The sequence below is a fragment of the Amphiura filiformis genome, chromosome 17 (assembly GCF_039555335.1).
Source record: "Amphiura filiformis chromosome 17, Afil_fr2py, whole genome shotgun sequence".
Taxonomy (NCBI): domain Eukaryota; kingdom Metazoa; phylum Echinodermata; class Ophiuroidea; order Amphilepidida; family Amphiuridae; genus Amphiura; species Amphiura filiformis.
This window is the reverse complement of record NC_092644.1, coordinates 49,239,148-49,252,028: the sequence shown is the minus strand read 5'-3', so window position 1 is coordinate 49,252,028 and position 12,881 is coordinate 49,239,148. Positions and strand designations below refer to the sequence as shown.

General features: G+C 35.5%; 1 protein-coding gene across 1 annotated transcript in view; it reads left to right on the top strand.

Annotated features, from left to right (window-relative positions):
* The window catches only part of LOC140137910 (uncharacterized), a 50,109-nt gene extending 39,205 nt beyond the window's left edge, over positions 1-10,904 (top strand). Inside the window, exons 26-29 of the mRNA XM_072159715.1 lie at positions 1,427-1,726; positions 4,576-4,887; positions 6,691-7,227; positions 8,327-10,904. Of these exons, the coding sequence (XP_072015816.1) occupies positions 1,427-1,726; positions 4,576-4,887; positions 6,691-7,227; positions 8,327-8,590 (1,413 nt within the window). The 3' untranslated portion in view covers positions 8,591-10,904. The remainder of the gene's footprint in view (positions 1-1,426; positions 1,727-4,575; positions 4,888-6,690; positions 7,228-8,326) is intronic.
* Positions 10,905-12,881: the final 1,977 nt, after the last annotated feature.

Below are 12,881 nucleotides of genomic sequence, written 5' to 3'. Positions count from 1 at the left end.
TACGCTTTCTGAATTGAGGTTTTTTGATGTTTGGTACGGTTAGGGTTAATACATTAATACATACTTACACAAAATACAATGCTTTGTAACCCACCACTTGAACAGTGTTTAGCAAAAGAAAACAGACTGGCGTTGTACTCCCGCATTGAAATGTCTTTCCGCACCCCCTATAACCGCAGAAAATGTTAAATTGTAATGATACTACTAATGGAAAATGTATCAAACCTAACTGTCACTAAAATATAAACCCTTTAATCAATAATAGTCATAATTGCAGGAACCTGGAACCATCATTTATTACAAAAATAAAGAATGAAAAAAATGTCCTTAAATTACACAGTAAAATTCCATTGAAAAAAGTGGTGGTGCTGTTTAATGAGGCTCATTATGACCTCAATACCCTGTGGCTATCAAAAAGTTATCATGCTGGTCATCATCAACAATGTTTGATACAAACGCTATTTGGGTTCGGTTATTATTGTTTTGATGTTGGTTTTTTTCGGCCGTCCAGATTTTGGGCGATTGTCCATTGAACCATGAATCTCCTTTTTTCTCATATATTTTTCTCAACAGATCCCTTGTCAATATTCAATAATCTTGCAATTTCACGGTTAGATTTTCCTTCAACATGATATGCTTTTATCATTCCCTTATGTTGATCGGTAATTTTTGGCATTTTGAGCCTGATCTGATGTAAAAACTGAACAAATTTGAAAGTCAAAATTAAACTATAATGCACTGTTAGATAGGAAATTCCTGTAGTGAGGCTGCATGCATATTAACTGTATGGAAGTTATCTCTTTTGGATCCTGGCAAATAACATAATCGCATAACAATTACTAATCCATTGTAATTAGGGATATCTTTATTCCTCTTGTATCACAATTCATTTGTTATGCGTTATATGTTTGAAAAAAGAGTTCAAATACCCCGGGCGTCATTTCAACGCGGGAGTATGGACATATAGAGGTTGTGCATATGATGTATCATATCGTAAATATGGCCGACTTCTCAAATGCATTCAATAAAAGCATGATACTTCTTCGCTACCTATGCTTTAATCTGCCCAATTAGACAGTCGTAACACCAGTTTGGTGTGAAGGGGACCCAGTAATTGCCAAATAAATTATGACCATCTTGTGGCTCATTGGATTTGTCTATATAGACAAATCCGATTCATCGCATTCCTACACCTCAATGGCAGCCATTGAAGTGGGCCATCATACCTGAAATGTGAAATGATGCAGGCTTTGTGGGAATTCTAAACTGTGTTCCATCACCCTTGTGACAAAATGCACATATCTGAATGAAGGGGTTCACTGGTATGACAAATCATATAACAAATTTTCACATCCGTTGCAATCTTAAATGTATTCAATTATTATTTCTTGATTTTCTTTAAATGTGCATTTCTTTCTTTATGTAGAATTTCTTGAGTCAAATTACAAAACCAGAATTGGTCATAATTGGCGAAGAATTCTACAGATACGGAGTCATTAAAGCATATTTCAAGAAATATGGAACTGTCACGGTATATGCTGCAGGAACATCAAAACATATCAAGTTTTCATCTGTGAATGCAGCCAGGGCAGCATACCAGGATGGCAAGATTCATGCGACTGATGATATTGGATGGAGAAGACACTACATTTATAATCGATGTGTTAAAGTGTGTCCATGTGGTGCATCAAGTTCTACAAAGCAGGTTGACAGCAGCAGGAGTCAGGTAATGTTCATTACAATATTAGACATAAATCATCGCAAGAGGAAGCTTATCATTGTCTTCCATGAACTATGTTCAGATAATGGTGATTTTAAATAATTTTATTTTTTAAATTCCCCTCTGCAGGATCCTGTGTGCATCCTAAACTACAATTTCAGAATTTATGTTTCTTTTCAATCAAAGAGGCAAAAATGGACAAAAAATGCTAAATTTTCAAAACAATCATAAAAAAAGCTTGATTTTCAACCAAATTTCAAATATTTTCTGTGAAATATACGATTATAGACAAGATATCATCACAGCATCACCATCTGCTGAAGACGCTAGTCGAAGTAGTGAAAATGTTCCAGGTTAGCGCTCTTTTAATCATTTTCTGTGAAGTTGGTCAAAATTCAAAATAATAAAAAAGGGTCCCTAGATATTTTTATCTACAATTAAAAATTAATAAAAAATCCTGGATTCACAGATGACATCATTGCCATTCTAAAAATGTATACCCCTATATTCTTTAGACCAATAATTGAGCAGTTATGAGGCCCGAAAATTGCCATAATTTCAGGGTTAATACTACGGTACCTTTTGCTGTATAGTATGAATACAACCATCATGTACATTTTGCGTTGAACTTAAAATAAAATTTGCCGACTTTATGAGCAGTTTGTGGTAGACTGTCACATTCATTTGATTATCTGCACATAATGCTTGTTGAAAATGCACATATCTGAATTTTGATGAAGGGTCTACTGGTTTGACAAATTATATACCGTAAAACCTCGTCTACAAGCATATAGAGTGTTTCTGATGAAAGCTAAATTAATCCAGGCGCCATTATGGAGTTTGAGCAAATAAATTACAGATCCAAGCATATACAAACAAGTATCATTGTAAAACCAATCTATAGTATTGGCCGTTCACGCTTGTTTCATATTAATTGAGCTTTCATCAAAAACGCTATATATGCTTGTAGACAAGGTTTGAATTGAATATAATTTTAAATGTATTCAATTATTATATATAGATTGTCTTTAAATGTGCATTTCTTTCTTTATGTAGAATTTCTTCTTGAGTCAAATTACAAAACCAGAATTGATCATAATTGGCGGGCAATTCTTCAGTAACAAAGACATTAGAACACATTTCAAGAAATATGGAACTGTTAAGACGCGCTTCTGATTCAGGAATATCAAAGTATATCAAGTTTCCATCTGTGAATGCAGCCAGGGCAGCATACCAGGATGGCAAGGTTGATCCTAACAGTGGTGAATTTGGATTGAGAAGACACTACATTGGCCATTATACCCAATATCTGAAAGTTGGTCCAGATTTGGCATCAAGTTATGCCAAGGAGGATACCAGCAGCAGTAATCAGGTATTACCAATTAAGCCAAAAAATAGTTTGTTTGTCCTCCACCACAGAATTAAAACCAGAGAACCAGGACTTGACCACCATCTTGATACAGGCATGGAGCAAAAATTGGGGGTATTCGGTTTCCTTCGGAATGCGCTCGAGGCATTCGTTGTCATGCAAGCGCGACATGGATGATGGGCGCATTTGAGAGACGCACTTGATGCGACCAGCACGCACAGTACGACAACGCTTCAGATGAGACACGTAATTGTATTCGTTCGTCTACGCGCACCGTCGGCAAGGACCTGAATACCCCCAATTTTCTCCCCATAGCTGACAGCGCGATTGTACATGGCGGTATAGGGAGTCCCGGTTCTCCTTCTCTAATTCTGTGTCCTCCACAGCTTTAAACAGGAGGTACGGTTGGGCAGATTTTCTTTTTCTGATTGGCAGTATCCCTGGACGCACAATCAACAAAATTAATAGTTAGCACACCTTGACAATATGTTGGAACTCTTCACTGCCGCTCTGATAGTTCAGTGAAATTAGTATAACTATGTTTGATGAGAAGTACATACCTTCTCCTTTCCCCTTCCTTCCCCCATTCCCCCTCAATCAATGTTGGGGAGACTGGAGAGCTCAATGGAAAAAGTGCTTTCATCAAAAAATTTGGAGGGAACGACCACCCTAGCGAGACAAAAAATGTCAAGGTCATTTTGGGGTCATCCGGGGTCAAATTGCCATAGATTGTTGCAGGTTCATGAAATTTTGTAGGGACGACCACTGAAACAAGGCAAAAATGTCAAGGTCATTTTGAGGTCATTCAGGGGTCAAATTGCCCAAGGCTGCTGCAAGTTTATGAAATTAAGTGGGAATGGCCACCTTAGGGAGGCAAATAAGGTCATTTTAGGGTCAAGTGAAATTGAACTGGTTAAAATGATGGGCGTCAAGGTGATGGCATTGCGCGAGAACCGTGAAATTCTAGTTTTCCTTCTTTGAAACCATGCTGAGTAGGTTGTACTCAACAAAAAAAGTGTGCAGTGATTTATAGTGCACTACGCACATGCACAACACCTAGACGTTGATCCACAAGCCTCAGCACACTTTACATAACAAATGTATAGCTCTTCCAAAGTTTAGTAAGGAGTGAGAGGTAGTTCATACTTAAGGTGGCATTATCTTCAGTAATTCCAATCATGAGTAGCCGATGATTTGGAGCCATAATCAATCCAAGCTGAATCAATAAGGTGATAAAATAAGCCATATGCATCCCAGTAGCAAGTGAAAAACAGTGAAGATGAGTAAACACAGTACTGAATTATGGCAGTGTAGTTAGTATTAGGGGTTGATCCCTGAGGGATTATGCAAAATAATTGTGTTGAGAATGAAAGGGTCTACTGCTTTGACAACTCATATTACAATTTGTCTTATATCTTGCCATCTTAAATGTATTCAATTATTATTTATTGATTGTGTTTAAATGTGCATTTCTTTCCTTATGTAGAATTTCTTTGAGAGTCAGATTACAAAACCAGAATTGGTCATAATTGGCGTGAAAAACTACAAATACCAACTTGACATTATAAGATATTTCAAGAAATATGGAATTGTCACGCTATATACTGATGCAGGAACAAAACATATCAAGTTTCCATCTGTGAATGCAGCCAGGGCAGCATACCGGGATGGCAAGGTTGATGTTAGTAGTGAATTTGGCCGGTTGAGAAAACACTACATTGGCAATCAATGTGTGAAAGTTGGTCCAGATTTGGCATCAAGTTCTGGAACGGAGGATAACATCAGCAGTAGTAATCAGGTATTACCAATTGTGACCCCTCGGCACAACTGTGCCCGGATGTCGCCAGTGCCACTATTGAGATATGCTCCATCGAACTTAACAATAAATAATAGGAAACAAAGGATTTATTGACTGGTTTATTGATTTTTCACTACTTCAATGTCAAGTACTATAGACATGATATACATCATTTTAAAGCTAATTTCAAGAAGAATATTTTGGTTGAATATCTCAAAAATGATGATTGGCGACTTCAGGGCTCAGTTGTGCCGAGGGGTCACAATTATCAGTGTTTAAGGTCTTGTGTTGGAACGTATACAAAACTTGAAGTTTAGATTTGCCAGCAATTAAAAACACCAGGAAGACTTTTTTGGTGTGGTGGATACTACTGAGTTAGCTAAGCTAACTGGTAATTCAGTATTGAAGTTACGTAATGTTACCATGTCAACGGGATCACGCTCTTGAGTAATGAACCACGATCAATAAAGATCACCACACAAAGTATATGGCGCTCGAAGGCATACAGAAATAGCGTGATCCGGTAACCAAGAGAATTACGTAACCACTTTGATGCTGAATTGATAAATTAATCCTGTTTGGAATGAAATAGAATCCATATGTTGCTGATTCAACATATAATTTCATTCATTCCATCCGGATTTTACCTGAAAATGTGCTTTGGAGGGTGAAAATAAGTTAATTTTAAACAAAAGTTCATACATATAAGAGTGTCTAAATGATGCATGTGATTGGTCAAGTGCCAATCATAACAAATTTAATACCCGCCTGCTCTGACATTCGTGATATAGACAAAAAAGTAGGAAAATCACGGATAATCTAATTTTTTCAAGACAGTCTTTAGAAGAAAATCTCAAATTTGTGCTTGTATAAGGGCTCATATTGAAATTCCCTTACACAGGAAGGTGTGCGCCATCCTGCAGCTTTCCTATGCTAGCCTTCTTTTGTTAAAATCCTGTGTGATTATAACACTGCAATTAGCCACTTAAATTAGGAGCGCGCTTTCCTGGGTTGTGCGATGAGAGATAGTCAGTTTGTTTTCTGCCCATTCGTCATGGACCACTTCAAAAGGCAGGGTGTATCACTGATGCATATAATCCATCTTTATAATCCGTTTTATGACCAAGCTTTCCTGAGGCGTGGGCTTAGCGAGGGGAATCCTGCCTTCTTTCTGTGTGAAAGCGTGGCAGGGTATTTCAATATGAGCCCTAATGTGGCCTGCTGAATCAAAAAAGGGTGTTGAGCAAGTGTCATTATCAGTCTATGACCCTCAACATCACATGTATCCTGTGACAAAAAAAAAAAAGATACCTAGGTTATCAACTAACATATAAATGCCATATGAAATCTGAATTATTGAAATTTTGTTCAGTCTATCATTATTTTGATGAAATATAATTTTGGTTCTCATATCAAAACCACTGGAGCAATACAACTCAATATTTGGAAACATTTGTTAATGGTAGGCCACACTCTAATAGAAAACAACATAAAATATAGGGCCACACCTCTTTAATTATGAACCCTTAACTTAAAGGAGTATTTCGTGATCCTAGCATCCTCTTTTTATAACATTTTTCAGTAGATATTCACGAAAAAAGCTAATTCAAATTTCACGATATCTTTGCAAAACGAATTAATCTGCAAGAAATATTTTGTACATAAACATTATGTAGCCAGAGGTTTCCAGTGATATAAAAATCTCAACTTTTTTTGAGAAAAGTGGGGGGGGGATGATGCTGTGGATCACAAAATGCCCTTTTAAATCATTCTTTTAATCTGTTGCTCCTTCCTATTTTGCAGAAACATCAAGTTGAGCGGATGAGACGCACTCTCTTCATACTTGATCCCCATGGTTTGGACGCAGCAGACTTAAAGTTACACTTTGACAAATACGGCAAGATTATTGATACTGTGCTATCATCAACACCAGATGTCAACACAATGGTGACCTTTGACACAACCCAGGAAGCGGTGGCCGCGTACAGAGATGGGTTACAAGATGAAGATGATGATGATGTGAGGAAGCACTACATCTTCTTTAAAGATGTACATATTGGAGTGAAATTTGATGATAGTATTCAGAGTGAGATGAAGCTACTTGCTACCAGCAATGAATATGTCCCAGAGGAAATGGATATGGATGATGAGGAGATACCAGGAGATATAACAGGTGCAACAATGGATGTAACTGAACATGATGAAATAGAGATGGAGGTATCAGAAGAGGAGGCCTCTGCTATAAAAGAGAAAAATAGCAAGCAAGGTACAGAGATGGAGATCAACATTACAGAGGAAGAAACTGATGAAGAGGATACTGCAGAAATGAAAGGAACAGAGGTACGTGTATGTAGAATACAAAGATTAAAATAATTTTCTGACATGAAAACAGTGTTTATATCCGAGCAAAAAAATTCATTTTGGGTTTTGATGCTTTGAAATGGTATATTTTCAATAATTTATGACAGTTTGAAATACAACCAAAATTCATCCGCACTGCATCGGTTTTGAGTAAATATTTGCTCAACCTAATTGTAATTTTCAGCTTTGTGGGCGCACTGCTAATTTAAGGTATTTACTGTTCAGTGTTAAAATAAGTAAAGTCTTGGGTCGGCATATGTTGAGTTTTTGATCATTTGGCATGTAAATCATCAGTTTTATCTTGTATTGTTGGCATTCAATTGAGAGAGTTTTCAATATGAGAAAATTTCACCTGAAATAATCCATTTTTTCCATTGAAAACTGTGTTATAAGCAATTAGCGGGATTGATCTATGAAAGTCCCAAGACTGGCTAGGTGCAACTGGACATGTACCACAGTAGTGTCTGGATTTTGTAATGTGTCAAAACCACAGAATTAGAGAAGGAGAACCAGGACTCCCTATACCGCCACGCACAATCGCTACCGTCAGCTATGGGGGAGAAAATTGGGGTATTCAGGTCCTTGCCGACGGTGCGCAGAGGCGAACGAAAACAATTCTGCATCTCATCTGAAGCGTTTTGGTACTCGCGTGCAGGTCGCATCAAGTGCGTCTCTAAAATGCGCCCATCATCCATGTCGCGCTTGCATGACAACGAATGCCTCAAGCGCATTCCGAGGGAAACCGAATACCCCCAATTTTTGCTCCATGCCTGTATCAAGATGGTGATCGAGTCCTGGTTCTCTGGTCTTAATTCTGTGGTCAAAACACTAATTACTGTTTGCTTTCAATACAAATTAATGTAAATGAGCTGATCTATTTGAAATCCACACCCCACAGATGGAGACATTGTCATTCCTGCAAATTCAAATTTGAATAATTCCAAGCCCAGCCATTTTCATCCATCATAAAAAAATTTTGTAATATGAACCAAAACTGTCTAATTTTAGAAGTAAAACAGTGTTGATTTAATCTGTAATCAGCCCACTTATTTAAGAATCTTCTCTTCTCCCAATACAGGAGGATGATCGGACACTTTACATAACCAAAGGCAGTAATATTAGTCATCTGACTAGCAATGAATTACAGGAATATTTTGGTCGATATGGAGAGATTGAGAAGGCTGAGAGGACTCCGGCTGGGCGATTAATGGTGAGGTTCCAATCTGCAAGCCATGCACAGGATGCCTACAAAGATGGGAAATTGACTAGTCGTGATGGCACCTCCAAACATTTTATTGACAAGAACTTTGTGGAGATTTCATTAAATAGTTCTCAAAATTGATTGCCTTAAAGTACTCTGTGGAAAAGATTTTTAAATATGTGACCAGCTCCAACAAAACCTGGAACAAGTCACCAGGCATGTTTTTGAGTTACATGCCTTAAATTCATGGTATTTGACTGTGGAATTAAGTGGACTTTCAAATCCTTGAAAGTACTTATTAAAAAAGAGATTTTTTTAATCAATAATTAACAGTTGAACTATGATTATCCCTATTCAATCCTGTGTAAGGCAGGAAAGTAATTAACCCATAACTCAGAATAGCAATTGGGCAAAAATATCAAGGTATCATTTACAAAATTAAAAAAATATCCATATCTTGAAAAGTATTGATGCTATGTATATAATTTTGGTTTCATTTAAAGCTTATTGTCGTGTGCTTATGTTTTTATTAAAATCATGAAATGTCAAAAATGTGACTTGTTATTGGTTTTGCCAGAACGGGTCACATATATATAAAAAATTGCAGGTCAATCACAAATTGGCAAATCCCTGTAGATTCTGTACGTCCGTTTTAATCTATATTACGCAACAAAGTATCAGACTTATTTATGGACATTCTTCAAAAATGGCATTGACATTATAAATCAGGTGAGTGTCATTTTATTGAGTAATGATTAGGCAACAGAACACTAAGGTCCGTATGCACAAAAGAGGTAAACCGGGTCTAAAGTTAGACCTGGTCTAAGTGGAATTTAGTCCCAGGAGAAAGGACATTTTCCTTTACATTTGCTTAAGTTATTTTGGATTATTGTTTTGCATTTGAATCTTTAGAATTTGCTAGCTACTCTAGATAGGCAATAAGAGTAAAGGACCATTCGTGATGGAACTTTAGACCTGGTCTAACTCTTTTGTGCATACTGACCTTAGACTACTGCGTACTGAGTATTGCATGCCGAAAACGGTTGATCAGCACCAATACTCTGATCCCTTTATTTTTGTAGTAGAGTATGTAGTACAACTTTTGTCCTAGATGGACTCTATTTTATTTAAAAGGGCATTTTGTGATCCACAGCTTCATCCCCCCACTTTTCTCAAAAAAAAAAAAAGATTTTCATACCACTGGAAACTTCTAGCTACATGATTTTTTTGTACTAGAAATTTCTTGCAGATTAATTAATTTGGCAAAAATAGCATTAAATTGAAATTAAGATATCATTAAATTTGAATTACAACACTGGCCTATGGAACAGTGTAATACACATAATTATGCATTACTTGCAAATGTAAAATCGAAATTCCAACTGAAATTTTTGGAATAAGCTTTTTTCGTTGATATTAACTGAAAAATGTTATAAAAAGAGGAGGCTAGGATCAGAAAATACTCCTTTAAACTTGAGTTTTCTGTTAAACTTGAGTTTTATTTCTTTGTTAAAAAGTTTCTCAAATTTGGCATATGTATTTGTGTTGAGGTTCTCATTGGTCTTGGAGAATTATCCAATTTATTAATTTTTCACAATTTTCTTATTTTATTTAATACAAAAATATTTGTAAAAACCTGTTATAAAAGAATATGTTAAATACTTGCTGATTGGTCACAAAAATACTATTATGATATGTTGAGCCAATCAGCAGCATGGTAAGAATGGTGGTAGGGCTGAAGAGGTTTGAGCTTAAATATTTAGAAGCTGTAGTTTAGTTGGTCAATCATATGATTGTATCATGTAATTAACCAATCAGAATAGCTTTAAGAAAGGCAGCAGTTTGATATGGTACACCTACTGGACTGCTCCATTATGTATACCTACTGGACTATTCCATTATGTAAATGCTTCTTTTAATCTGATGAGATCAAAGAATGTAAGATAAATTGCTTCCTTAGAATACATATATGTTGATCTATTTTCAAACTTCACAATTAAGCTTTAATCATGCCACTAAATTATCCAATAGGAGCATGAACGTCAATCCTGGGGATAGCAAAATGTGCCAGGATAAGTGGCAGATTTGGGGGTGAATTTTCAGCCAATTTTGTTTATTGATGGCCCTCAATTTCATCAAATTTGGTTTAAAAAATGTGTTTTATCAATATTTTCTAAATAAAGTGTAAATTGTGTTAGCCAAATTTATGTCAATGTTCCAAAAATTGGTATAATTTTGGGTCTTGTTTTTCGTCAAATTTGTTTTAAAGTAGGGTATTTTCTTGGAATCCCAGCGGCACATCCCAACCCAAACCAAAGTTGAGAAACCCCTCAGCTCAGGTAGGAGACTAGATTAGGGTGTCTATTGTACCAGAAATTATTCCCTGACCCTATTGTGATACATCCCCAAATGGTATAGTCATTATCCAATTTGATCCAATCAAACTTGTAGGGATGGAAACTGGAAACAACTTGCATGAATTTGCTCTTGTTTGGGCACAAATCAAATTTCCAACTGTCGTTGTAATTTGCTCTTGTTTGGGCACAAATCAAATTTCCAACTGTCGTTGTAACTGGTAGGTTATTGCAAAACTACATGTATCAAGGGAAATGAGTTTAATTTATTTTCAAGTTTATTTACATCATGCTACATTTTTATTTTGATGTTTAAAAATTAATGACAGTGACAACACAAAATCTACTTGCTTCATGCAAATTCTGAGAGAACATTTTTTTTAAATCATTCAGAAATCTTATATGCTTTCATGTTAACAAAATTGGGTGACTCCATTTGCAATCTTTAAGGGGGGTGTGGATCTCAAATGGAATATCCCATTGCTGTTGCTTACAGTAAGGTGTAACTGTAACATAACTTGTGGTTATTGTATTTTTTCTTAATTCTAGTAATAATTAGCCTATAATATTTCTTTTAAGGTGGTGTAATGCTTAATTCAGGCTTTTGCCTTTTGTTACATCTCCGCCATCTTTTTTTTAAATTCTATTTTGCTGTTTTATTAAATTTGCTTGCATGAAAATAAATAAAATGTGTATGTATCATGTACTGTATTCATTCCATTAACCGCCATGCCCCTATAAGTGCCCACCCAGTGACTTTACAACAAGCAAACTGTGATATTAGTTTATTAAGGGATCTAAAATGAGCGTTTATTGCGTTTCGACAGTATTTTTTGTGGGACATGAGACCACCTCAGACCTATCGAATTGCATTCTGAATACGAAGCATGTCTTTCTGATATAAAATAATTTTCATTTTTTGAAAATCACAATATAATACAAATTTTATGACAAATTATAAAAATTTGATATTTTTCAAATTTTTGATATATAACAGTCCTCGAAGTAAATCATATAAATCTAATGATATATTCTTAAAGTGTATGTATACGGAGGAAAAGTTTACGGTCAATTGAAAATTTTGACCTTTCATATTGAAGATATGGATTTTTTCCCAAAAGACCTAATTTTTTTGGTGTTTTGGGAAAAAAATCCATATCTTCAATACTGAAAAGGTCAAAATTTTCAATTGATCGTCGGCTTTTCATCCCACCTACATACACTTCAAGTATAAATCATCAGATTTATAAAGTTTACTTCAAGTACTGTTAAATATCAAAAATATCAATTTTCAATGATTTGCCATAAAATGTGTATTAAATTGCGAATTTCAAAAATCAAAATTATTTGATATCAGAATGACATTCTTCGTATTCAGAATGCAATTCGATATGTCTGATGTGCTCTAATGTCCCAAAATAAATACTGTCCAAACGCTCATACCCCAGCCCTTAACTCCCCATGCAAATCTGAATCATAGTCTGAAACGTGACACAATGATGATGATGGATGAACATTTTGTAACTTTTTTAATGTATTATTGGCTTAATGTAAAAAATAAGCGCCTACCCAAAATGACTTAAGTGCCATGGGTGGTTAATGGAATGAATGTGGTATGTATGTATTGTGTAAAAACACTGCTTTCATAAAGTTGTAATGAAGAAACAATCCTTAAGGAGACAATGTCAAATAAATGGAAGTGAAAAACTGCTGGTTTTATTCTGTGAGTTTTTTAAATTATTTTATTTATTTTATTATTATTCAAATCTGTTAATTGTCACATTGGGTTATTCCAGTTGAAATTCATAAACCCCTATGAAAGACATGAATTTAATCCCCCCCCCCTTTCAAATGGAGACGCCTATTCAGATAGGTAACACCATTTGAAATTCACACTCCCTGTTTAATGTATTTTCAACTGGAATAGCACATTATGTGACACAATCAAGTAAAATGATTAATTTGTTGCGCAATTTCATTTAAAGCCATATTATAACATTTGCTGAGGAAGACGCCCTCACTGAATTTTTAAAATTCCTTTTTTTACACGATTAAATTGTACTTTATAAAACCAATAT